General features: G+C 35.4%; 1 protein-coding gene across 1 annotated transcript in view; it reads left to right on the top strand.

Annotated features, from left to right (window-relative positions):
• Positions 1–27,449, top strand: part of UGGT2 (UDP-glucose glycoprotein glucosyltransferase 2) — a 90,360-nt gene that overhangs the window by 33,616 nt on the left and 29,295 nt on the right. The window contains exons 11-25 of the mRNA XM_037377847.1: positions 601–692; positions 2,265–2,415; positions 3,385–3,504; positions 6,074–6,159; positions 10,239–10,374; positions 11,935–12,066; positions 13,499–13,663; positions 14,118–14,241; positions 14,322–14,420; positions 16,231–16,325; positions 18,984–19,190; positions 20,545–20,676; positions 22,645–22,772; positions 24,402–24,497; positions 26,373–26,475. Coding sequence (XP_037233744.1) covers positions 601–692; positions 2,265–2,415; positions 3,385–3,504; positions 6,074–6,159; positions 10,239–10,374; positions 11,935–12,066; positions 13,499–13,663; positions 14,118–14,241; positions 14,322–14,420; positions 16,231–16,325; positions 18,984–19,190; positions 20,545–20,676; positions 22,645–22,772; positions 24,402–24,497; positions 26,373–26,475 — 1,866 coding nt within the window. The remainder of the gene's footprint in view (positions 1–600; positions 693–2,264; positions 2,416–3,384; positions 3,505–6,073; positions 6,160–10,238; positions 10,375–11,934; positions 12,067–13,498; positions 13,664–14,117; positions 14,242–14,321; positions 14,421–16,230; positions 16,326–18,983; positions 19,191–20,544; positions 20,677–22,644; positions 22,773–24,401; positions 24,498–26,372; positions 26,476–27,449) is intronic.

Below are 27,449 nucleotides of genomic sequence, written 5' to 3'. Positions count from 1 at the left end.
CTTCTTTTCAAAATAAGGATATGCTATATTATGCCTTTCTGATCTATGATTTTTCCAAGGTCCCTTTGTTACATGGGATTGTGTGTTTCTGGTCTGTCTTTCCTAATTCCCTGTAACAATTGCAACTGCGCAATTTCTGGAGTTGTGAAAGATGTTAAGATATCGAGAAAGCTAGTTTCAAGTGGAGGTCTGAAGGATACATGTAAGGTCTCTGTTGAATGGGTATGTAGGAGTCACTTTTCAAAAAATTACAAGCCATATTTCTGTGTGTGTGTATCTTCACTTTCTGTTGGCAGACATTAAAGATGTGTCTTTGTCTCTCCCTTGTACAGGTAGGGACACTGTAGGTTGTTTAGGGGGAAATTATCAGGTTTTTTCATTGGTATTTGTACACTGAAAGTGTGTCAAATAGCACTCATGGAAGTATGTTGTCAGTATTTTTATCAAAAACACTCAGCTAAAAGAAGAAATTATGTGGAAAATATTTAATGTATCTTTTGCAGAAGTAAATGGTTTATATATATATGGTTTTTATATATTTATAAATATGTATTTGTGCTGACGTATACCTAAATAAGTTAGCGGTAACTTACTTTACAGCATTTTCATGAAATACTTGGAATCCAACCTGGAGAAGCACGCCTGTTTCTAAATGGCCTTCAAATTGATCTGGATTTTCATGACCCATTTAGGTAAGATGGTACATTTTGTTTGAAGGTTATGAGATTACTGATAATACTGAGAACTTGTGCTCATAGTGATTGATAATCTCATCAGTTGCATTTTGGGGGACAATAAATGCTCCAGGAGAGGAAATACGGGTTTACAGTGGTTTTGCTTTGAGTATGAACATTGTATAAGTAGTTGAAAACAGCCTTTTCTCTTGAAATATGTTCTCTAATTTACTTACAATTTTACAACTTGCCATGTAAAATCAGTTTGGAAATGGAAGGAATCCAACGTGTATGTATAAAAAGCTGGGAAAAGCACTTAATAAAAAGTAAGTTAAGTGCTTTCACATCTCTGTTTCTTAAAAATTACAAAAAAATCGCAGGCATAAAATTTAGGTATACAACACCTTGGGTTATTTTTGGCATGTTTCTGAGTCTGTGTCTGGCCACCTTTTAGAAGTTTGTTAATGTAGCACTAATATGCTTTTTGGTATAAGAAATCTTTTTCCAGTTTCTGTAATTATATAATAATTATTTTGGGTGTGACTTGCCTCTTATGCGAGCACTCACAAACTGTAAACATTTTCCTTTGAATTCTTCTGAATGTTGGCAACAGACATAACTACTTCAAAATAGTCTTTGGTGGCCTGCAAACTGTCTATAAATCTACTTATGCTAAGGCTGAGGTTTTTTCATGTTCCTATGATTTGTCAGAAACTACAGGTTTTTCATTTTCTGTTTTTTAACTCAAAATGTCTTTTTCTTCCATGCAGATTCCTAAACTGCATTGGGTTTAACATTTACACTTGGAATTTTTGCTTAAATTTTTTTCTCAGCCAGAGTTTTGAGGTGGAGTGACTTGCCTCTTTGTTGTTAATGATGGAAATATTAATAGCACTTTTTAATGATAGCGCTAGGTTTAATGTCAACATATTTTAGAAGAAACCTGTCGGAACAGAGAAAAATCAAAATGAAGCAAGATAGCAATAAAGGCATTTGTAAAATCTTGCCTGCTGTGTTCTGCTGGTGAGCACTTCAGGTTTGTTTCCATTCTTGTACTGAATTTTCAGATTGCAACGAATTTTCCAGAGTTCTGTTGGGTCTTCTGGCAAAGAGTCATTTTTTAGAGGTGTAGCTATGCCTTTCCTTCGTGCTGTTTTCAGGCTTCTGCCACGATGACGACTTAGAGCTCTTTCAGTGTCTCCATCGTTTGCTGCCCGTTTCTCTACACACTTGCAAAGCGTCCTCTTAGGGTACCCATGCCTGGGTTTGTCTCAGACAGGACAGTGCAGCAAGCAACCTTCCACTTTGCTGTCCTGCCATGTCTTGCTGAAGATGGATGAAATTCCTTCATATAAAATAAGTGTGAATGAACAAAACAGTTGTTTAATTGGTTATAATTCTGTTTTGAAATAAGTTGAAGACATCTAGTGTTATTAATTGATTTTGTTGTAAACACTTGACTGCAGGATAATATAAAAATTGGTTTTAATACTAAAAATACTATATTAATTGTCTTTGAAATATTTTTTCTTTTTATGTCACAACAAGAGTTCTATGTAGACATTATGCATTTTTGTCTTCTTGAAAAAGTATCTTAGAGACTCTTAAACTTGAAGGAAAAGTGATGTATGGCCTTCATGAACTTGGAATCCAAGAGGAGATCCTGAATAAATTTATGAGATTACATATACATCCTACAGATGAGAGCTACGCGCTAGATATTCGTCATTCTTCGATAATAGTAAGTAATTAAACATTTATTTAAATATTAACATACTTGATAATGCCACGTAGGGGCAGTCTATTTTTTTTTCTGTAGTATAATTGAAATACTACACATAAGATGATATATCAATAAGCAGTTTAAAATGTTTTGGAGAGTGATATGTTTTCAATGAATTTTAGGAGTAATTTTCTCTAATCTGTACCTCATTAAAATTTTAAGATATAACGTGTTTATAAGAAAAGAAGGGTGTATCTGAGAGTAGTTGCACACTCACATCTATAGAATTTGATTTTACAGCAATTAATCTAGCTATGTAATATCTTTGTATTATGCAAGACTGCTGAATGTCCTTTAAGAGTATAAGTGAATTGTGGACAACTTAAATATTTTGGTTTTAATTGTCCATTGACTCTGCTTTTTTCCTTCTTCAAAATTTATACAGTTTTTGTTAAAAAGGTCATATGCCAGTGGAAAAGGCACTAAAATACTAATTTTCTTCACCTGAAAAGAACCGTATTTCACTCTTCTGTTTGCTGAGGCTTGCACAGAAAACAGTAGAAGAAAAAATTGGCCATATATTAATTAGTTATTTTGATGTATCTGAAGTGCTGGTGCTGCAGATTATAGATAATACTGTAATTGTCTTACAGGATGGTTATGCTGTGTTACACACATCTGTGTGATCTTTTCTTATGACCTCTGTATTGTGAAAGTAGTTTCCACACTTGAAAAAATTATTTTATTCACATCCTGATACAGAATACAAGTGTGTTTTTTTCCTTTTCCATCCATTATTAGTTTTATTAAGTAATGCGTATAAAAACTCTGAATGATTTGATTAGAGAGAAGTATTTTAGAAGCTATTTTCTGTTACTATTTCAAAAAGAAAATTTCCAGGCTTTCCACGTGTTTCAAAATACCTTGATTTGTACATACATATTTTACCCAGTGTGTAATGCATTTTTTAAATGGCTGCCTTTTTAGTGGGTTAATAATATAGAACAAGATCACAGCTATAGCACATGGCCTGCAAGCTATCAGGAACTGCTAAAACCCTCATTTCCTGGAGTTATACAGCAGATTAGACGCAATTTATATAACTTGGTAAGTTTGGAGAACTTAATTTCTTTGCATACTATATGTGTTGATATGTGGACAGACAATTTATTGAAAAATAAGTATGCTGTATTCGTTGTTAAGATGGGTTGGAATTTCATGTTTTCTATGTGAGTCTGCTGATAGTGAAAATCTTTTAGTCTTGTGAGCCATACGTAATCATTAGTCTGATTTCCAGAAGCAGGCTTGGGCACAGTTTTGTGAGGAGCTTCTCTGTTCCTTTCCATGCTACGTATAGGTAATTCACTACTATCAGTGATTTCTTTTCTTAGTACACTACTGATAAAGTAATGATAACTGTTCTTGTTTTAGAGGTGGTGAGTTGAAGTACAAAAAAAGTTTAAGTTATAAAGCATACTAATTATGATGTCTTTATAGCCTAATTTTTCCTCTGTGCATAGCATTCTGTGTCCCTTAGTAAGCTTAAGGAAACAGCTATTTCTGTTTTAAATTGAAATCTAAATTATGAAAGGTGGCTGTATGAATCATAGAATGGTTTGGTTTGGAAGGGGCCTGTAAAGGTCATCTAGTCCAACCCTCCTGTAATGAGCAGGGACATCTTCAGCTAGACCAGGTTGCTCAAAGCCCCATCCAGCCTGACCTTGACCGCTTCCAGTGATGGGCCATCCACAATTTCTCTGGACAACCTGTTCCCCTATGACACCTGTGCTGTCTCAAGACACTTGTTTCTTCATAGGTAATCTAAATATATGCCTTTTTATTTTAAAATTGTTACTTCTTGTTGTGTCACTGCTACTGGTAAAAAGCCTCTCTCCATCTTTCTTGTAAGTCTCCTTTAAGTATTGAAAGGCTGAAATCGGGTCTCCCTGGAGCCTTGTCTTCTCCAAGCTAAAAAAACTCCAGTTCTCTCAGCCTTTCCTCATAGGAAGGGTCATCCAGCCCTCAGTTTTTGTGGCCCTCCTCTGGACCCATTCCAACAGGTCTATGTCTTTCCCATACTGAGGACTCCAGAACTGGATGCAGTACCCCAGGTTAGGTCTCACTAGAGTGGAGTAGAGGGGCAGAATCACCTCCCTTGACCTGCTGGCCACATTTCTTTTGATGTAACCCAGGATACAGCTGGCTTTCTGGGCTGTGAGCGCACATTGCTGACTCATGTCCAGCTTTTCATCCACCAGTACCCCCAAGTCCTTCTCCGTGGGGCTGCTCTCAATCTCTTCATTCCCCAGCCTGTATTGATACTGGGGTTGCCCTGACTTGAGTGCACAACCTTGCACTTGGCCTTGTTCAACCTCATGAAGTTCACATGGGGCCACTTCTCAAGCTTGTCCAGGTCCCTCTGGGTGGCATCCCTTCCCTCAAGCCCATCAACTGCATCATTCAGCTTGGTGTAATCTGCAGACTTGCTGAGCGTGCAATTGAGGCCGCTGTCGTTGATGAGGATATTAAACAGCACTGGTCCCAATATAGACCCCTAAGCGACACGACTTGTCACTGATTTCCATCTGGACGTTGAGCTTTTGGCCACTACTCTTTGGATTCATGCATCTATCGAATCCATACCTCTCTAATTTAGACAGAAGGATGTTGTGGGGGACTGTGTCAAAGGATTTACAGAAGTCTAGATAGATGACATCTGTAGTTCTTCCCTTGTCCACTGATGTGGTCGCTCCAAGTGACACGAAGTTCAGTATATGAGAAGACAACCAAAATATAAGCAATATGTAATTAAAAAAAAAGTTTTGAATGAAGCATAAGACGTGTGTAATATGAAGTAGATTGCATTATGTATGCAAAGTTAAATATTGGCATAGATGTATATAACAGTTATATTACAGACATCTACAACATGTCATTTAACTATGATCTGAGGAGGTGGGAATGTTCAAAATTTTTACAATTACTCTGCTGCATTTTAGCTACTCTAGCAAAATTATTCTAAAAAATTCTAAGGGGAGTTGCAGAGCAAAGCTGAATAAACAAGGTACCAATGTCATAATTAAATCTGCATAAAGATAATCTACCTATGCAGACAGATCCTAGTTTTAGATTCTGTGCATGCTTGAAAGATCTGATTTTATACTGCAAGCAAGCTACAGTAAGTGAAAGAGTGAATACAAAGATATGTGAGACTGGAAGGAAGAATTCTTTCTCAGTACTCCATTTCTTAATTAAAGTTTTAAATCAATATATTCTGTTTATTTTAGGGTTTTTTTTCACAACAGAAGAGTTAGTTGAAAGAACTAATAGAAGAATCGGAATTAGATCCTTTTTAATGAAATAACCAACTTCATTAATAAAAGGAAGTATTGGCACAGAATGTATCAAAGGAGACTAGTGATACCACCTGGTTTGAAGTTTGATAAATGGTTAAATCTTGCTTTCAGTATTTGGTCCAAGTTCATTAATTCTGAAGTTATTTTCATTTATATTCTTAATGTTTTCTTATAATGAATGCTCTAGGAAATTGAAAACAGTTGGGGTGCAATGCTCCTTTGGAAATTTCTATTCTTGTATTAGATTTTATGACTTAAAAAAATTAGAAGCAGACATAAAGAATAAATATTGCATTGTATAATATGTTTTATCTTCTTAGGTACTTTTTGTTGATCCAGTCCAAGAAGATGCAGGTGACTATATAAAACTGGCAGAATTATTCTATCATCATAATGTACCACTTAGGTAAGGAAAACTGAAAATCTTGAAGAAAAGAAAAGAAGGTTGCCTTCATTTGAATTCGTATCTTTGCCTAGCAGAACAGAAGAAAAAAGGAAGTCCAATGCAACAACATTCTAATAAGACACATTGATTACTCTCTTGTGTTAAGCTTACTTGAGTATTAAGTATTCTTAAGCAAACAAGTTGCAAGGGGTAACATACCTCTGTGTGTGGAAAGTGAACTGCAGAACTCTGATAAAAAATTATCTTGTCAAATAGTCCCACTGGATGCCCATGTGGAGTTGCATTCTAAGTAAATTATTCTTTAAGTAAAACACTATTTGAGGGTATTTTTTCATTTAGCTCTTTCAACTGAGGTTGCTTTACCTAATTTTGTTTTTATATAAATACTTAGACCAAAATAATCTTATCCTCACCAGCTTTTGAATTTCTAAAAATCAGTTGTCTGAGACTGAAGTAGTTGTCCTTTGAGAGAAATAGACACTTCTGAGGAAGAATCTGGTTGATCTGAGATGCTTACTGTAAGAAAAAATGAATTGCTCTCAAAAGTGTCTGTTTATTTCCACAGCTTATAAAAAAGAAGGTTGTCCAAACTAGACCCAAGGTCCAGTAGGATGAATTCCATGTTAAGTATTTAAAATCCTCCTGTGAATTTTTGTTTGTTTCCTCAATAAATTAAAGATTTTCCATTTTCTTTTAAAATTTTACTAGTTCTGACCATTGTTTTGTTTTTCTTTGGGTTTTGTAATTCAATGACAAAAAAGTAATGGAGGACAAAAACTAGTTTATCTGTGCGTTTTCTCACTGTTGTCACTACCTGTGAGACAACTCTGCCTCAGTCCTTAAGAAGAATATAGCCTAGAACCTAATTTGCCTTTTCTGATACATAAACAGTATAAAAGCAGCCAAACTGAGTCAGACCAAGAGACCATGTAAGTTAATCAGTCTGCAATAGCTGCTTAGGGATGATAAGAAGAACAGGGCAACCAGCTATTTTGCCTGGCTGTCAGGTATTTGGAGATCAAAAAATTCCAGACTAAGGTGTAGTTTCTAAATATTTAGCAACCCTCAACAGGCTTCTCTTCCATAAAGTTCTGTTTTCCCCATGAATTCATTTAAAGTGCTACCACCCATGGCATCCTTTTCCAAGTGTTTTCACAGTTGAACTTAACATGGTTTATAAAGAACTGTTTAATTTGTTTTGAGCCAGACTTTCAATAGCATTAATTACTGTCTCTGTAACTCTTTTAATTGGGAGAGAGACTTAGCGGTCTCTCCCCCTCTCTAGATGCCAGTCATCATTTTATAAAGCTTTGCCATATTTGACCACTGTCATTTCTTTCTCCAGGTTCCTAGTTATTTCTTGCCTGGAAGCTGTTCCAAAGGCTGTTTTGTTTTCCGAGTTGGCCTTCTCTGAACTTTCTTAGTATTAATATAGCTTCTCTGAGATAAGAGCAACAGCCATGTACACAGTATTCAAGATGTGGAAAAGCCATGGGGTCTGTACTGTCATACAATATTTTGCTTGCTGAATGTTCCTATGGCACTCAGATGACACAGGACTTCAGGAAAAGTTATTTACGATGATGACATATAAAAAATGAGAGAAGCAATTAATTTTGTAGAACATGGCACATCTTTATGCATTAATTATTATTTATATATATTTTAGAAAACTTGCTGCATTTCTTGCTTTTCATCTGTCCTTTGGTCTGATGCACACCTGGTTGTCCTGAACATCTGTCTAAATAATTTTATACTGATATGACAGATTTTGTTTTTATAGTCTTAGAATATCTAATATGAAGTGGCTATCCAGATGAAAAGATAACTTCCTAAATCAGCTCGTTGAATTATCCCTTGGAAATATGAAGGTCTTCTGAAACATGGGCTCAGCATGGCAGATCGTTGTGTTGTTGTGGTAGTGCTCAATGCATGATGAGATCAGTAGGGGAGTCTCATGGTCTTGTAGCAGCTATGATGGAGCTATATGCTTTGTGGAAACATTCACAAGATGCACAGTGATTTGTGTAGCAGAAGCCAGATTTGAGTCTCTGTGATCCTCCTTTAGAAAGACTGTAATTCCTTTCTTCTGTCTTACAATTTACCTCTTTTCCATGATTGGCATAATTTTCAGTCTTTCAACCAACTGCTGCATATAGAACATGATCCAGTGCTGTCATATGTGTAGTCAGGAATAGGCAGCAACTTACACAGCTGTGTTTCATAGATGGCTGCAATTGTGTAAGCCAGTTAGCACATTATTAAATGTTTTCCATTGCAGTTTGGTAGCTGGAGACACCCCTACTGTTAGGTTTGCCATGAAGTAAATGTCGAGGAAAACAAAGCTGAATAGCTCATTCTGTAGGGATTTTTCATGGAGCAGCTTTTTTGTGCCCTGTTGGGTTTGTTTTGGGAGAAGTGACAGCTAATGGGAGAGGATTCTGCTGCAGACCTAGCATGAATAGCATTATCTGCGGATACGCAGGATGATTCAAGGATGTGTTCTGGAAAACTATGTCAAGTTGATCCCTGAACTGCTGCAACATCAAAGTCTTCATGTAAGATGTCCACTTCTGATTCATAAAAATACCTGGGTTTGGCCATCTTCCCGTTCCTCTCTCCCATTAAGCAAGCAGGCTTAATGTTGAAGTGCAAAGGGTGGAGGGGAGGATATTTATTCTTCTAAGAAAATGTATTGATACCAGACCAGTGGAAGGCTTGGAAATTCTTAGAAGCATTCCAGTGGCTTTGCACTCACTACATTCCAGGTGACTGGCAGGATCCACCTTCCTAGTCTTCATATCTTGATGCAGGCAGCAGTGTTCATGAATAGGCATATATTTCTCCTCTTGGGAATCTGTCTGTTCTACCTATGGATGTACACATAATCTGACCCTTGAGACTCAATGGAAGGATCTTTCTTGTCCTTTTCCTATAGCAGCTGAGATGTGGAACTGACTGCAATGATCAGAAGTCCTTTCCAGTAGTGTAGTAGAGACCAGAAGGATCCTTACGGGTTCTCAGCAGGGAATATAACTTCAAGTATCTTCAGGTTTAACTCTCCTGGTTCTTAAGTCTGTGAAAGACTTTGCGCTTTAGTCGTTGTGCCATTATTTGCAGTCTGTTTGATCAGGTTGTATTATTGCTCTGAGCCTGTTCCTGGAGAACATGATCTTCACATCAGTATCTTGGACTTCTGGGCTTTCGAGAGCACGTGACAAACACTTCAGTGACATCTTCATGAGTTATGTGTGCAAATGATGATGTTCAACTTAAATGTTTTGAGTAGACAAACAAGTGGCTGTTAGGTTTGAATTTCCCCTGCTATTGTAGAACACTAAATCTCTGTTATGCTTATGCTGTAAAGATAGTGTGGGCTGGTAAATCCAGGATTTTAATGAAAACAGTATCAAAATACTGTTTCCACAAAGAGGTTTCTAGACTTTTTGTATTTTTTCCTATCAAGTCTCATATTTCTGGGGCTTTTTTAATTTATGGAAATGTAGGGAATTGTAGCAGGTGTGTTAAAATTGGTGTGAATGGCAATGTGAGGGTGGGGAAGCCCCAGGAGGTAAAAAAGGCAAGAGAAGGGCTAGTAAGAAGAGCATGTATTGATGACAGGACATCAAGACGCCAGCAGTCTACATGCAGCTAGTCAAGACAACTATTTCAGGAAAAATAAAAGGCAGACAATGCCCAAACTGAAAGAAAGACTCAAGCCATTAAGTGATGATGGCAGGAATGTAAAGTATGTCATAACCTTCAGACAGGTAAGGAGAGAAAGGACTGTGAGTAAGTCTTAATGACTCACAGAAATCTTCAGTGCTGTTAGCTTTAAATGGTAGAAAAGGCATATCCAAAATCAGTACATCGTTGGTAATCTAGGCATAATGTAGGAGATCTGATGAAAACTGTGCAGCTGGTATCCTCAGTGTCACCACACAAGGTCATGGGAGCATTCATCCCTACATGCTGGACATACTACTTGAACGCAAACATCTTGTTCTTCTATGGTGGTATTAGAATGTGTGTGAAACTGATACTGTTCTAAAATATGTGATCTTTCTGGTTTTTTATAGAATTGGACTTGTTTTCATTTTAAGTACAAAAGAAGAAATTGATGGCAATGAAGATGCTGGAATAGCTCTGTGGAGAACTTTTAATTACATTGCAGAGGAATCTGACACCTCTCAAGCCTTTACCTCGATAATTAATGTTAGTTCTTTCACAAGAAATCACTTTTTTTTAACTTACAACTTTTCTGTATAGTTAGGATTTTGCTGCCTTGTGACAACATGATACATTTGCGTTTAGTTTACATGGAAGTAAAGTATTAAAAACAAGTATAGCATTAATATACTATAGAATGATTTGCAGAATTACTTTCTTCCTCTAGAAACAATCTTGCTCTTGTCATTTTACCTATCCACAGGTTTCCTTCAAGAATGTAAAAAGGTAGATGCATGCCTTACAGCTTTTAGTATTTTATTGTGAAAATGATTCTGTATTATTTGTGTTAACATCATGTGCCTGTCTTCATGTTCTGTATCTCTTGGAGTACTGGCATTTTAATATCACTTGGGAAATCCTATAAACTTTGAAAAGCCCTTGGTTGTTCTCTTGTATAGAAAGTGAAACAGAGTAAGATAAGTTCTTTTTTGGTCATGATTGAGCTGTTCGTGGGTGTATAAAACACAGAAGTATTTCAGGCTTGCAGCTTGATGAATGAGACGGGGGTTTTGCGTGAGAGAATGCAGGTTCATGTAAAGACAGGAATTTCAGAGATGAGAGATGAACGGAGAGAAATAAAGTGAGCAGTATTGTATGAAGACTCTACAAGCAAAAATATATCAGAGGATATGGTATTAATACATAACATTTTTTCTTACTTTTGTTTTCTATTATTCTGTTCAGTGCCTAGAAACTAATGTCATGGACAAACTCTCAGAGAGCTTAAGATGAAAGTAATTGAAGTAACTAGGAGAATTTTGGAAGAGAAACAGAAATCTATAAGTGTTAGGAACTGACACACATGCCTGACTGTTATCGGTGACCAGATCACACAATATCAATTTACAATATGGTTTTTAAAATGTTGTGTTCCTCTATTTACTTTGTTTCTTAATATAAAAAGGAGAAGGTTATAAATATAAGTAAAAGACAACAAAACTGGAATCAATAAAATATAGGTTTGAGATATTCAGAGATATAGAGGGAAACGTGTTATTCCTCGTTTGAAAAGGAATGGATTGAACAATTTTCACTTCAAATGTCTTTTGTATGTTTGATGAAAGGAATAAAATCTTATGCTGTGAAATAAAAATAGTGTTGGTAAGGAAAAATAATCACTGTAGGGAAAAGTATCACTGACTGATTCAGTCATTACAGTATTCATATCATACATTTTCAGGCAACTACCCATGGTTAGGTAGTTTGTAGTAAGAATTTAGATTCCTTCTCTAATCGGTGGAGAGAAATAACCTTTCACATTCAGCTCACGTAAGTGTATTTCCTTTGCCACTTCAGACTTAGGCTAAAGGTATAACAATAGTTTAATCAGAACAGTGCTCTGATGAAAAATTGTGCCTATGTGCGATGGTGATCATTACAAAAGCAATACAAAGCCTGCAATATAGGAATATAAAATTAAACCAATACAAAATTCACTAGAGCCCTATAACAGGATACTTGTTTTATGGTCTATTTACTTTTATTAATTGGGTTTAATTATTATTGAAAATTTGTTAATTTTTTTCTTTGTTATAATTTTTACAGATGTACCGTGAAGTGAATGATGGAAACGTTCTAACAGTAAATCATGTGAAAGATGTTCTTAGAAGCAAATACCCACATGCTGATATTCAGAGTATACTAGATGTTCATTCTGAATACGATGAAGGGAGGAAGGTATGTTACAAGCAAAGTGGTAAGTAGTACTGCAATACACGATTCATTGCATTTACTAAACTGAAAGATTGCAAAATGGTAAAGATACTGTATTTACTAGCTTTGAGTCAATTTTTTCTTCAGCCACCATTCAGTCATTAGTGGATATGTTGAAAAGATTCCTGCATTATTGCTCTCACTATTGAAATTTACTATTGCCTACAGCATTCAGGATCACAATGTCAAGGGGCCTCTCACTGCAGAAATAGTTTACTTGTGTCTTCTGGGTGAGGAGCTGAAGCCTGTCTTCTAGGGCGAATCATTTTTTCTTTTAATTGTGCTTCCTGATTATAATTTCCTTTGGGAAAGACAGCTATGGATTTTGATGTAAAGGCTATAGAGAAAACATATTTTTAGCTATAATTGTTTATGTAGTCTATTTTCTGCTAAAATAGATACCAAACCAGTTTTCTTTCATATGTCTTCAGCCATGTCATCTATACAAACTTGTGTTTCTGAAACACACCATCCATTTTACTTTATTTATTTCCCTTTAAAATTTGTTATATAATGTATTTTTTTCCCTGTTAAAAGGCCCATCTGGGCAGCCAGAAAAAAAGGTGTTGATTGCCTTGTGCTGCTTGTTCCTCACTGAGCTGCATGGAGGCTTCGTATAAAGGGCAGTTTGAATCTACCCTGGATACACTTAGGGGGGAGGAAAGCTTCCCACAGAGAATATTAAAGGAAGGAAACCAGACAGCCAGCGACCAGCAGAAAGCCCCCTGTACAAGCAGGGTCAATGAGAGTGAGATAAACATCAGGGAGGAGACAGTGGGATGACAGAAAGATGGGTGCATAGATACTATCATAGAGTTTGTGGCTATCCAGAAAGTGACACTGAAAGAAAACTTGAAAGGCTGCAGAATAGGAAGAGGGAATTAACTTACAATACATTTTTATTTCTGTTTGTCTCACTGGATTTTCTCTGCTTGAGGAAAGATCAGCTTGTTCTGCTTTCTTACCAAATATGTCTTGGCTTCTGAACATAAAAGCCTTTTGAGGTTTTCTTGGGGTGCTTTCTTTGGGGAAAAGGTCTAGGTTGATCCACCTGAAATGATGACTGTCTTAAGGCCTTTCTCCAATTTTTTAATTTATTTTATTTTTATTTACATAATGTTTTTGCTAAGAATGTTAGGCAAAATAAATTAATATTTCTTAGCAAGATGATAAAGCAAAAGTAAAACACCATACATAGATATCTAATTTCTTTTGCCATTCTGTTTGAGAAGAGTCCTGTGTCCTGTTTGATTCTCAACATTTCCTGTCTTGACATGAGAAGGTATGACAGGGAGTAGAGCTTGGAGATTAGGGGTACACTGTCTCCTGATATTAGTTTCATTTTTTGCTGCAGTCAGCCACAGTCTATTTAATCCTGTGATATTTCTGATATCAGGCAGGAGCAACCTTTTATAAAAAGGCTGGCCTGGGTCCATTGCCTCAAGCTCTGTTTAATGGCGTACCCTTTAAGAGAGAAGAGATGGATGCTGCAGAGTTAGAGACAGTTATTCTTCAGAGGATTATTGATGCCACCGGGTTCTTCCAGAGGGCAGTGTTCATGGTATGTTTAACATTTCTGAATGAATGCAAGATGAAATAATTGGCAGGGAATTGTCTGAGTCATGTTTATATATAATTTTTTTCATAATGGGATAGCTTGAAATTAATAGTATCACAACTGAAATTGTATTGTTACATTAATTTGCAGTGATGGTTTTAAAATAGTATATTTAGATTATAGAAGATTGAAGGATCAATTAAGTATATAGTAATTATATGGAATTTTTCAATCAGAAACTGAGACTGTACTGCAGTTGTTCATTGAAGAATGTGTCTGATGGGTTGAAATACTACTGTGTGATATTTATAAATTTATGACTTGACATTATCATCCATAACTTGGTGTATATAGAAGCTTTAAGATCAGTTGTGAAAGATTGTACAAATACTTGGTCTTTTTTTTGTCTTGAAACCATAAAAGTACAGGTTTAAACATTTTTTTCCTCTTACTACAGGGTTTGTTAAATGATCATATAAATGCAATGGATTTTCTTATGGATCAGCACAACGTAGTTTCCCGTATAAACCCCTCTATTCTTGCAGGAGAAAGAAGATACATACATTTCAGATCCACAGCTGGTAACTACTTTTCTCTGACTGGCTATTGTAATGATTGTCCTGTTTTTCAAGTCTAACATGTTCTGTTTTGCATTTTGCAGTTCCATTTGATGTGGAAGACTTCTCTACTTTCTCCTTTTTGGACTCACAAGATAAAAGTGCTGTAATTTCAGACAACATGAAATATTTAACAAAAAAGGGTATATTCCTTTTCTGTAAGGGGGTGGGGAAGTGTTACAATTTGTTGAATTTTGCCAGTAAAATATCCCAAGTAAGTCAGTATCCCAAGGACCCATGTAAATGAGTACATTTCCCAATATTTCAGTATCATCTTCCAGGAGCCAGATCATATCCTAATATTATAAACATCAACTGTAATAAACACAGTAGTTATTTTAGTTTTTGTAGTTTTGAAATGGGATGGATGTCACATCTAGTTGTTTTTGTTTTACAGTTACGAAGTTAAAAAGCTTTGCAAGACTTCTGTAGCTTCAACCACAGACTAGTCTATACTGATATGTTTTACTTGAGAATATTAAAGAGTATAGTTTTCAAGTGACTCAGTTTCAGCATTATCAAGTGAAGAATGTATAGTCTTTGTAATATCTGTATCAAAATTAGGCATATATACTAGCATTCAGTATCTTTTTCATCTAGTTTATTTTTGATATCTGAAGCTTTGTCTTTCTGTAGAAAAGAAAAATATGTATGTTCTGTTGGATTATCACCGATTTATAAGTTTTGCTGAAACACTTTTTTGTACATTTAAAGTATTTTTGATGTAAAATATTCTTATTGCATATAGAAGTACTTTCCCTTGGAGTTAGTTACAACTAGTACAGTTACAGAAAGTGACAAAAAGTTACAAAAAGTACAGTTACAACAGTGGGGGCATATTACTGCATGGAATTTTGCAATAGTCTGTACCTTGTGAACTTCTAGAAGTTACAACTGCTAGACAGCTGCTAAACAACTACCTATTTACTTCAGTCCATCAAGGGACAGAATAATCCTCTTAAAGTGCTATTCTTCAGTAATTTTTAACATAGTTTTACTTAACTCCATTATCAGAAAGAAATGCCATATAATTACATTTCTTTAGAATAAAACTATTTGACTGTATTTGGTTCTCTGTGTACAACCACAGGACCATCCCAGCTAGCTGCTAAATGATGACTGGCTTTCAATCTGTAGGCTCATTTCTAAGATGCAGATCTCTTGTGCAAAACCCATAACCTTTAATCTGTAATCTATATTTCGAATCTGTCCCCAGTGTGTTTCTATAGACTGCAGCAACACTTAATAATTACCTCTTACTAGAATCTCACCAGAACCTTGTACAATTCCCATCTATACACATTACCTTCTAGGGGATATGTGATAGAGCTGAGTAGACTGATACTCTTCTACAGATAACTTCCCAGAATTTTTCACGTACTACTGCCCTTCTGTCTAGAATAAAGAACAGGAGGCCATAGACCAGGAAAAAGGGAAATTTTCTGCATATACACCTATACAGTAGTTTACGCTCTTGCAACTGTATTTGGTATGTTCCCGTTTGTGTTCAGAAGTGGTAAATTCTGTCCTGGTTTTGGATGAAGGACTCTCACTTTGCTGCCAGAGAAAGTGAATGGCCTAACTCATGCATTCTTCTAACTAAATTCTTTTCATTTCTGGCTATATGACTAGCCTCCATCAAATGTTCACAAGAAACCTCTGGTAAAGCAGGTCTTAACTGGAGCCGACTTATTACTTAAAGCCATCTTGTTTCAGTAGTACAACAGATTGTATTAACTTTATAATGTTAATTAACATGATAAACTGCCTCCTCAGAATTTTGTTTCCATTCAGAGGGCAAAAGATTCTGATTTGGCAAAGATTAGTCTTACAGTTGAAGTCAGCAGTCCAGTATAAACATAAACTTCAAAATCTCAAGCAGAATTAATTCATTATTAATTAGTTGTGAGAAGATTCTCCAGGATGTAAAGCAGAATTATCTTTTGTTTTCAGATGAAGACAAATTGTATGCTGTTACTGTCTGGATTATTGCTGATTTTGATAAACCAGCTGGGAGACGACTGCTTTCTAATGCCTTGAAAAGCCTGGTGAGTTTCTATAAGTCTTTATTAAAATAATTATTATGAATATGTCCTTAACAACACTGTGCGCATTCAAAAATTATACTCTTAAATTAAGGTTGTAACAGTTTAAATTTTTCTGTGGGTCAGGTGCAGCCTTATCAGACACTGCTTTCACTTTACTTTGCTGCAGCACTGACATCTTACAGGCCTGTAAATGATGAATTGGTTCATGGACTTCTGATGCAAGAGACAAACTACAATGCTTGTGTGTTAGAATGGTGAAATTCTTCCCAGTTACAGACCCTCTCCCATGAGGTAACCTAGCATGTTACCTGGGCCAGGGAGGTTAGGATAAGCCTGTTGATGTGAACCATTAGGCAGTGCTCTCTTTATTGTGTGGTATAGCTGTGGCCATGAAATGACCATTTTTGCACATACTGTTTTATGCTTCTGAGACAGATCAAATGTTTTATGTTCTGATATGCTAGGAGGATCATCAACATTTGAGTTCACTTATTTTTAAGTTCTTCACTATTAATAATAGGATTTAAAGTATGCAAGTACATGTCATGTGGATATAAATGAGAAAAAACCCCATCAGTTCCAGGGAGGTTAGAAGAGTAACTAGACTGAAATTGGGAAAACATCTAGATTTACTTATCAGGAATGAAATGGGAATGACCCTAAAAGAATTAGAAAATTTGTACATTGCAGGGAGCGTGTAATACCAAATATGTCTTTAAAAAAGGCTTTAAAAAGCTGCGAAGACGAACATGCAATGCAAGTCCTTGTTACAGGAAAACAATTTCATTTATCTGACTGCTAGATCTGTGGCCCAAGCTTGACAGATGTATTCTCTCTGTAGTTTTATTTTTGCTGCCTCCCCTGCCCCAGCCCCTTCCCCCTTCAGCAGGGAGGATATGCCAGAGCTCCCAACTGGTGAGTGAAAACTCTCTGGGGAAGTCCTCATGTGTTAGTGAGGAGAAGCTAGGAAAAACATGAGAAAAAAAAAATCTTTTGAATAAGGTTTGCTGAATCTTCTATGCAATAGAAGTTTAATTGGTTATCTTTGTGCTAATTTATAGATTTGGTTTAGGTAAGCTTCACGTACTGCTTGGTCTTAATAATTTCCAAGTTTCATGACAAAACAATCATATTTTTTTAAAGTCCGTTGATTTGTATGGAGGTTCTCTACTACTTTTCAGTCCCTTTTGTCTGTTGGGTCAAGGTCTAGTAGAATTGGCTAGATGCAAATTTGCACAGACACTTCTTGCGCGTGACGTGCCATGGGCATTTGTAGATAAACATGCAAGAATCTGGGAGAGGAAGTGACCGAAGGGAACTCACTTTTCACTATTCCAACTAATATCTAGTATTTTGAAAAGTACTAATATATTTTAACTTCATTTGAAAAAACTAGTGATGTCTTACTTGAAAGAGACCTCTGGAGGTCATCTAGTTCAGCCTCCTGCTTAAAGTGGGATTATTGCCATCATTAGATCCAGTCAGCTGTAGGTTTGTCTGAAGGAGTCCTGAAAATCTCCAAGGAGGTGACTCTGTCCCCTCCCTTGACAACTTGCTCTGGTGTTGCACTGCCTTCCTAGCGTAGTTTTCCCTGACAGCCAAAATCTGTGACCACTACTCCTTGTTATACTTCTCGCTGCTACCGGGAAGAGTTTGGCCCTGTCATGTTTTTCACTCCCACTTTTGTTCGTTGCTATTAGGATTCTCTGTAGCCTCCTTTTTGCCAAACTGAGCAAGCCCAGCTTCTTCAGTGCCTCCTCATAGGCCTCTGACCATCTTGGTAGCCCTTTGCTGAAGCCTCTGCAGCATCTCAATGTCTTTACTGTACTGAGGGGGACCAAAACCAGGCACAGAAGTCCAGGTGCAGCCTCACAAGTATTGAATAGATGAGAGTAACATCTTCCCTTGATTGGCTTGCCATATGTCTCCTAATGTAACCTGGTATGCTGTTCGCTTTCTTGCCAGCAAGAGTATGCTTCTCAGGAACACTTTAAGATACACATTTTCAACCTTTTTAGATAAGTGTTTTAACAAAATTTTTTCTCAAGGGCTGCAGTTTAAAGTTTGCTGTTTAAATATGTTGAATACCAGTGATTTCATTCCTTATTTTTATAGTCTTTACTGCAATAGAATCCATTTATCTTTAATTCAGGTAGTGATGCTACTTGATACTACCTTAGAGTCATCAGTCTAGTAAGATTCAAGTGACATCATTGATTTTAGCAAGTGAAAGATTTTCTTGCTGATTAAGAATAAAGTTCTAAGTGGATAAATTTTCTTGGATTTACTTTATGCCTAGTTTGATAGTTTTTGAAAAATAGAACAAAATGTACAAAATCAGTTCTGAAGTCTGTAAATGAATGCTTGTGTATGTCTTGTTAAAATACACTTCTGCAGAATGCTGAAAGGCAATTTTTCTATTAAAAAAAGCATCTTCTATTTAAAATTGGTATTGCAGAATAGGTAAATCCTTACCAACAACGTTTTTACTCCTAGTTAAAGTTCTCAATTAGGTGTTGAAACATGTTTTCTAAAGACAAATAGCTGCAAGAAAATTACAGAACTTCAAAGCATTTTACAGAGTTATAATAGATATGAATACATTAGGTAACAGCAGACTGACCTGTAAAATTGTGTATTCTGTATTTTTCTTTGCAGAAAACAAGCAGTCATACACGACTTGGGATTTTGAACAATCCTTCATCAAAAATAAAGGAAGATAACACAGCCATTGCTAGAGGAATTTTGACCGCTTTTCTAACGCAAAACAGCAGCAACTTAAAAAGTTTCCTGAGTAAACTCAGTAAGGAAGAGACAGCAAAATCTCTTGCTGCTGGAACTAAAATTGCTAAATTCTTCATCCCAGTGAGTGCAAACTAAATTAGACTGTTTTCTTTTTCACTTTCCATATTCTTTATTGTAAGGAGATGTTGCTGAGAGTAACAGTGTTTGATCAAATGCTGTGTGGTTTATAATCCTTATACAGTTTCTGCTCAAGCAGATTTGATTTTTTGACAACTTTTATATGATGGAAGAATAGAGAATTTCTTTAAAGTAAAGGAAAAAAATAGAGTACCAAAAAATACAGAGTACAGATACCAGATTATTGAGGCCAAAATCGTTTCATTTTCAATTGTTCATTAGTTTTTCCTGTAGCTCTCAAATTCTAATGTTTTATATTATTTATATAATGTGTTATAATATTAATGTTTGTCGAGAATTAAGGCTTCAGAAGTAACTGTTTTTACCTTGCTGTTGCGGCTGTGAGCAGTAATAAGCACAGACTGAAGTGGTTGAGGTTAATGAGCATGGTATGCTTTTGGCCAACATTCTGCTGTGTTTCTATGAAACTTCATTGTTTTAAAATACAGATGTTGCTGATTTCAAAGTTCATACAAAGAGTGGAGCTGAGTTATCAAATAACAGCTGCAAACTACAGTTTCTGTTTCAGAAGGAGCTGTAAATTTCAGTGTTTCTAAATAGGAAGATTTGGAAGACTAAGAACTCTGGCACCATATTGGAAAACTAATTAGCTGGCTTGGGTCATGCTCTTACTTAATTGTCTAATAAATTTTGAAAGACGTAAAGGTAGTTAAGCAGTCTATGCATGTTACTAATTTATTTTGTTAGATTAATTCAGATACAATTATTATATTTGCTTGGTCCATATATTTGTAATGAAGAAATACCTATCAATAGTTTCATATAGCAGGATAATTTTGACAGGTGAGGCACAGTGCCACTGTAAGCATGGCAAAATCCCAGCATTTTTTTCCCCACTTTGAATATTGATTTGTTATGTGTTTTACTGGATGATGTTGGCTTCCCCAGAGCATGTTTAAGCTGTATTCAATGACCACATTAAATTGACTGTTAGGTTTTTAGAGTATTATGGATATTATTTTTTTTACCTTTTTCCTAAAAGTGAGAATACAGTTTAGTTGTTAACAGAGAATGTTATTTTTCATGCAGCTGTGTGCTGGATCATAGAATAAGTGTTTAACCTCAGACTCAGCTTTCCTCTCAGTTAAGCTGCCCAAGGGTAAAAACTGCATACTGGCTATTTGGGAGGTTGTGGTTCCACACTGAGAGGCTGAGGTTGTTTCATTTTGATTTCTGGTTACCACAAAACTTAAAGAAAATCTTTGATTACATCAGCTGTCGCAGAACTTATTTTTCCTGAATCATTTCACCATCTCATGCTTTACCTTTGCTTTAGGGAATGGATGAAGGTACTTTTGAGAAGAAGTACAACACTTTAGGACTGGATTTAATTAAAACTCACCAGATGTTCTGCCAGGAGGTTCTTAAGCTGCTTCCTGGGCAAATGGCTGTTGTGAGCAATGGCAGGGTAAGAAAGGAGTTAAGTCATCTCTCAAGTCTTTATGTAGGTATTTTTTACTTCCTGGAACTTCAGTTTGAAGTTAAAGAAAATACGTTGTATTGATTTTCCACTTATTCAGCCTGTTGTTAGAGAATGATCTGAATGTTTGCCTGGTTTTTTATTTTGTTTTATTACTAGTTTGTTAGCCTCGTTCCATTGAAGCTACTACGTATGTTGTTCCCACAGCTATTTAAGAATTAATCTGACAAAATTCTCTAAATAGGTTAATATTTTATGTATTATTAATAATATTTAAGAATAAATTTTGATCCTGATGTTGCTTTACACATTTGGGGTAGGATAAATCTACTGTATATATAATAAAAATTTATGTTGACTATGGTAGTATTTCAAGCTCTTAAAACCCAAATTGTTTATAAATATTAAATTGTTCTATAGTCTTAATTCTTAATGTTCAAATTGAAGTATAGTAGTTGTTTCAATTTCTTGTATGTATATTCTGAAACTAACAGCCTTAATTAGTGTGGCTATAGATGAACTGTGACTAAAAAATACAATGTTGGGTTCAGTGTTTAGCACTTGTTAATGACTGTCAATACCTTACATTACAAATCCAACTTATACAAACTACTCTGAGTTAGCTCTTTTTATTTTCTATTTATTGCTCTACCATTAAAAGGAAATAGAGATACTATGTTGGCATCTTGTTACTGGAAACTCTCTTTAAATTGCGTTTAGTTGTGCATCCACTTGTGCATCTTAAATGGCTTCTGAGATGTGGCTGAAGTATAGCTGATGAACGCACAGTAAGCATTTTTGTTGATGAAGCACAAGAGAATTGTTGGGGTTTATGTCACCCCCACCACCAGAACTAAATAGGCAATGTTATTTTATGAATGGTTATTACTGTTTAGGAAAACAGTAATTACTGAGCCTAAAAAAGCTCAAATAATGTCGTATTTTAAGTTTTGAGAAAATGTTTCTTAAAAATACTTGGATACATTTGATAATGTATATTCATCTATCTTAAAGTGTGTTTTCGTTTTAGAAGAATACTTTTAAAAAAAGATACGGGATAGCCTTAATTTCTATCCTTCATATTTCAGCACTGAAGTTTGTTTTTATGAGCAAATGTATTTTTTACTCCATTTACAATTTCTACAAAAATGGCATGGTGTTTCATAATCACACTGTGGTTTTGTCTATCTCATGCATCATTATATCATAACAAAACATTCAAAAGTGAAATTTTTTTAGATAACCTCCCATTTCTAGGAAGCCTTTGAATTTTGGGTGAGAGGCATTCTGCACCAAACTTACATCATGGCATTCTGCATCTAAGGAGCCCTGTAGGTTCTTGGAAGTTTACTTGAGTCAGTTTAGTCTAGCATACTATGAGCAGGAAATCCAAACAACATCCTCAAAGCTATTTTCCAGGATTTCAAGGCACCTTCTTTTCCTTCAGACCCAAAAAATGTAGTAGTTCTGTTTCTTGTCTCTGGATATCCTGTGTTTCTTATCCTTTGCTCTTTTCTTCCTTTCTATCCATTCTGCTTCATCTGAGAAGCCTTAAAGTTAAGATTGTGTTCACAGAATTAAACTAGAGAGTGTGGTACACAGTAATTTGAATTTCAGTTTACAATAATCTACTTAACGGAGGCTTTCTTCAACTTAATTTGTGATTTCTAAATATACATACATAGCTTTACATGGGTATGTATAATGAAAAATATGCTGGATATTTCCATTACACCTGCTTTTTGTGATTGATAAATAACAGTAATTACGTAACTTTAAAAACCCTAATCCTGCATAGTTACTATACAGTTTGGTACTATATAGTTAGTAATGATGTATATAGGGCTGGGGGTTGCATATGGAATATTACGCATTTATGTAAAACGTTAGTATGTTTTTTGCTTACAAGACACATTTTTGGAACAGGCTATGCTTAGTGACATTTTGTTCTCTAAGGTACTGGGCCCTTTAGATGAAAATGAATTCCATGCAGAAGACTTTAATTTGTTGGAAAAGATAACATACGGTACCTCAGCGGAGAAGATTAAAGCTATTGTCAAAGACATGGGGAACAGTAGTAAAAGGTAAACATCTTTTGCATTTGGAGGCTTTATGATATACTGCCTTGTTTATTGCCTGTGAGAAATTAATAATCCTTTTGCATGGAAAATATCAACAAAAGTTCAAATATATAGTCAAAGTACTCTTTATACTATATATTCCTATATATACGCTCTACGTGCACTTAGTGTTTGCTGTTTGCAACCTATATATTTGCTGTCATCTTAGCATCTGAGTACTTCTATGTAGACAGGTTTAACTGTCCCTTGTTTCCTTTTTAGCATTTCCCAGATAGACTTCGTATAACTTACCTACTCAAACACCCTATTTTCTAGAAGAAATGGCACATCTACTAAATTTTGTATTACATTTATGCTTGGCTAATTATGCTATTCAGTGTGTTTCCACTGTATATATAAACTGTGTATGTTGGATTTAAATTGCATGTGTCATTTACCCTGCGACTGACAGCCTCTTTGGCCTTGTTACAGCACAGAGCAGAAAAAAAGGCACCATGTATTATTCAAGAGACATGCATCCTTTTATCATTGGTTTTACGTGTGATGAGGCTAAGGTGTAAGAGATCACTGTGTGTCTAAAGAATCATACCCTCTCCAACTTGCCTCATAATGTGTGCAGCTGTGTGAAATTGCTCCAAATACTTGTCTGCTTTGACTATGCTTACAACCAAGAGATGAGTACAGCTAACTGTAAACTATTCTTAGTAGCTTTTTACTTCAGAATACTCATAAAGAACAATAATAAGCTTGATAAAAATGAGTGCATCTTAAAACCACGATGAGTATTGATATTTGTAAGTATATTAGGTAGATACACCTGAAGTATAGAAAGTGCATTGTCTTTGGGAATTGTTAGAAAAGGAGCCTATAGAGGCATGGACAGATGTGGCGCTCTGACACCCTGCTAGAGAACATTCACACATCTGTTAATTGAAGAAGTATAAAGATGAGTTTTAGCCTGCTTTTAATCTAAGGATCCAGTTTGTGTACAAAGAAGAGAGCAAAATTACATTATTTTTACAGTATCTATTGATTTTCTGTGTCAGAGTATCATTTCTGTTACCTGGAAGGACTGGCAGAACTGAAATAACTACCAGAAAAACAAACTCAAGAAGAGGTAGAACTACCAAAGGGATAAGCACTGACAGGCAAAACGTACTTAGTAAATACTAAGACTTAGTGACACTGCAATAGAACTACTAAGGTTTCTAAGTGAATTCCAGTAAGAAATACCAAAAAAATTTAAAGATGTGGCCAAGTAAACATGAAACTTGTTCATTTATTTTTATTTCCTTTTGTGACAACATCTGGAAACAATTGGAGAGGAAAAAAAAGGAAAAAAGAGGTAGAAATGTCAGTAGATTGTACCATACAACTGTAAGGCTGAATGATGGTTCTGCCAGTTAATTTCAAGAAGAAACAGTTACACAAGTTCTAAAGTAGTTGTGGTTCTTGGCCTTTGTCATGCTAAAGATTTTACTCAAAGCTACCAGTCTCAAGGTGATAATTGTTTTAAAGCAGTCTGGGATGTGGACTTTTAAAATACTCCTTATGTAGACAGACGTACATTAAAATGTGAATGTTTCACTCCTTTTCTAATGAAAAAAATTACATGTGCCTTATTTAATGTAGTGGCAGTGATTTGATTATGAAAATAGATGCCCTACTGTCATCTTTGCCTAAAACAGAGATGAGACAAGATGCTGAATTGCTCAAAGAACAGCACAGGTAAGTTCTGTCTGTCATGATAATGCACTTAAAATACTTTCATATTAAATTTAGAATATACTGATGACCACATAAGGTCTTTGGAAACTTGACTAAGTGTTCCAGTTCTAAAAGAAGTTGTTGATTTTGTGGTTGTACGAACAACCTGTTTATCTGGCCCAGCATAATGCATCTTTACCTCTTTCTTTATAAATTAATTAGTAATACCTAATGATTTTCCAGCCTTATCCTTTGCTGAAAGAGTGATTACAACTGGTGGTGTTAAGAGAAGTGGTGATCTGGAGTTAGAAAACTTGGAGTCAATACATTTACTGAAATGTTAGAAGTAGTTTCACAGCTTAGAGCTAAAAGAAGCCCCCACTAATTTTCATTAATTCAGAAGACTCCAGCACTACTTTTCCTGTTTGTGTATCTTGAGTACTATTGTTAAGACTAATATACACGTGCTTATACCTGTATAACAGTTTGTGGCTTAGCAGTGTCATTGTTGACTACAGCTAAATACATGGTTATTACAGCTAGATTACATTCAAATGCAAATGATAGGGCTTATCGGCACCTAATTCCTTAAGAAGAACTGAACAGACTGTAGTCAGCAAGCAGATTTACACTTGGTGAGCTCATACTAGTGTCTCTAGTGTACTTGCTTGCATGTTGACTCCTTGTGTTTCTGATCCTACATTTAGAAAGTGAATATACCCCAAGTATCTTCTTTTGTTGTCATTGTTAACAAATGAGACCTAAAATACCAAGATGTGCATCTGTGAATCTTATCCTCTTTGTAATGGGATACTAAGAGTACCTGGTTTTAATTTAAGTTTAGCTGGGACAAACTTTCTGGGGCAGCCAGGTACATTTTTTTTAAAAGGCCATATGGTAAAAGATACGTATACGTGGCACTTAAGGATGCGGTTTAGTGGTGGACTTGGCAGTGCTGGGTTAATGGATGGACTCGATCTTAGGTCTTTTCCAACCTAAATGATTCTATGGTTCTGTAACACAGGAAGAGTAATCAAAAATGTTTGTAATACTATTTCCAAATCCCTGCTTGTTTTTATCTGTAAAGGTACTCTAGTGTGCTGTGCCAATGGGCTGGCCCTGTCGTTGATAATACTAGGAGTGAAATCAGTAGTAGCCTGTTTTAATTGGCTAACGCATTTTTCCAAAGTTATACCTGTAACAGCCAGTACTATGCTACTACCATATTGGAGGAGTTTGACTCACTAATGGTACTTAAATTTCTAGGTATATTTTTTGTGGAAAACCAATTCAGATAGTCAATTTTGTGTGTTTACAGCACATGATTTCTTTTTTTTTTTTATTTAATTAAGTTTACTAACATTTCCTTCCTGTAGATCCAGAGTACATTAACTAGGTCTCCTTGACTTAGTCTAATCAAGTTTATCAAAATAAATTATTTTCTGGAATGCACAAAGCTAATCCATCCCACTGGATGTTTCACACTTCTACATTGCCATTTTTTCAAACTGTTTTTTAAAAAAAAAAAAAAAAATTGTGGCACTGCTGACGCTTCTGAAATCTGGTGATTGTGGATATCAGTGAAGAAAACAGTAGACCAGTGACAAAAAGACCATTTTTAATATTTTGCTGTATATTTTCCTTTTATTAATTCTGTTGTAGGGCATGTATTTAATCAGTAACCAGTATGGAACTATATAGATCAATGCTGAATCTTTAATTGTTCTTCACATTTAGGTTTCCCTAATTTCAAGATTACTGCTTGGAATGAGGGAAATGTCTTCATCAGCAGTAAAATTTAAAGTGCCTTTGATGCTACAAATTCATGCCTAAAAATATTTATTTCCACAAATTCGGTTTAGAGTTTTCATGTCACTTTTTTTTTTTTTTTAACAGCGTAGTAAAAATTGATCCCCAACAGAATGAACCATTCTATGATGTTCTTGCTATTGTGGATCCATTGACAAAAGAAGCACAGAAGATGGCTCACTTACTGATTGTAAGACTGTGGTCATTTCTTTTCATTTACATGTTTGTGGTTTAATTTTTACTAAACTTTTTCTAATTTCCATGTACAGTGTAGTAAAGAGGTAAAAAAAATAAGTATTTTGAAATATATATATATTTAGTTATTTAAATTCATATTAAAAAGTTGGGGATTATCTAATTCATTATTGTAAGTATCTTATTTGCAATTACAATTCAGATGCCCCGTGAACCAGTCCTCTTAACAGTGAGTCCATAAATGCTCTTTATAGTCAATAGAAGGAAAGGACGAAACTGCCTGTGTAATATAGAGGGAAAGGATCTCCTATCTCAAAATCTTGAGGCGTATGCTTCTTCCCATTAAACCAAATCACCTTAGTTTTCCAAGGTGCCTAAATGAGGTGTTCTAAATCTGACCTGTAATATCATCATGAGAAGATTGGACTATAAACCTTTCAGCTCTTGGAAGGGTATTTCACAGTTGATTAATGCTACCATGTATATCTAGAAGTCTTCCATTGTGTGTAGCTATTGGTCATCTAAAGAGAAACTGTCCTAAAAACATAGCTCCTAAAATGATTTTCTTTTTTCAGTAGCTGCAGAATATCACTCTACCTCAGGTTCCTTTATAGTTTCCCATAAAAATGTAAATTTTGTCTTTTTTTTAATGGTCTGCTACGATTCTGAAGCCTGTAACTTGATTTTTGCTGCATCCTGGTTTATCTTTTTCTCTGCAGTAATTATGAAAGTTCCATAAATTCTTACATTGCTTTTTCCCCTCCCGTTTTCATATGCTTTTCTGCCTTTTGTATCAAATGTTGAAGCATCCATTCATTTTCATATGTAATAGTGAAGTAAAACATTTTAAAAACATGAAAATTCTGATATTTCAAGACTATGAAATAGTAGCTTTTCTCTAGAACCAGATCTTTCGTTTCACCATCCTCAGTTGAAATGAAAGCGTGGTATTACCAAATGGAAGTGTTT

The sequence above is a fragment of the Falco rusticolus genome, chromosome 2 (assembly GCF_015220075.1).
Source record: "Falco rusticolus isolate bFalRus1 chromosome 2, bFalRus1.pri, whole genome shotgun sequence".
Taxonomy (NCBI): domain Eukaryota; kingdom Metazoa; phylum Chordata; class Aves; order Falconiformes; family Falconidae; genus Falco; species Falco rusticolus.
Note: the sequence above shows the minus strand (reverse complement) of the source record. Positions and strands in the feature narration are given on the sequence as shown.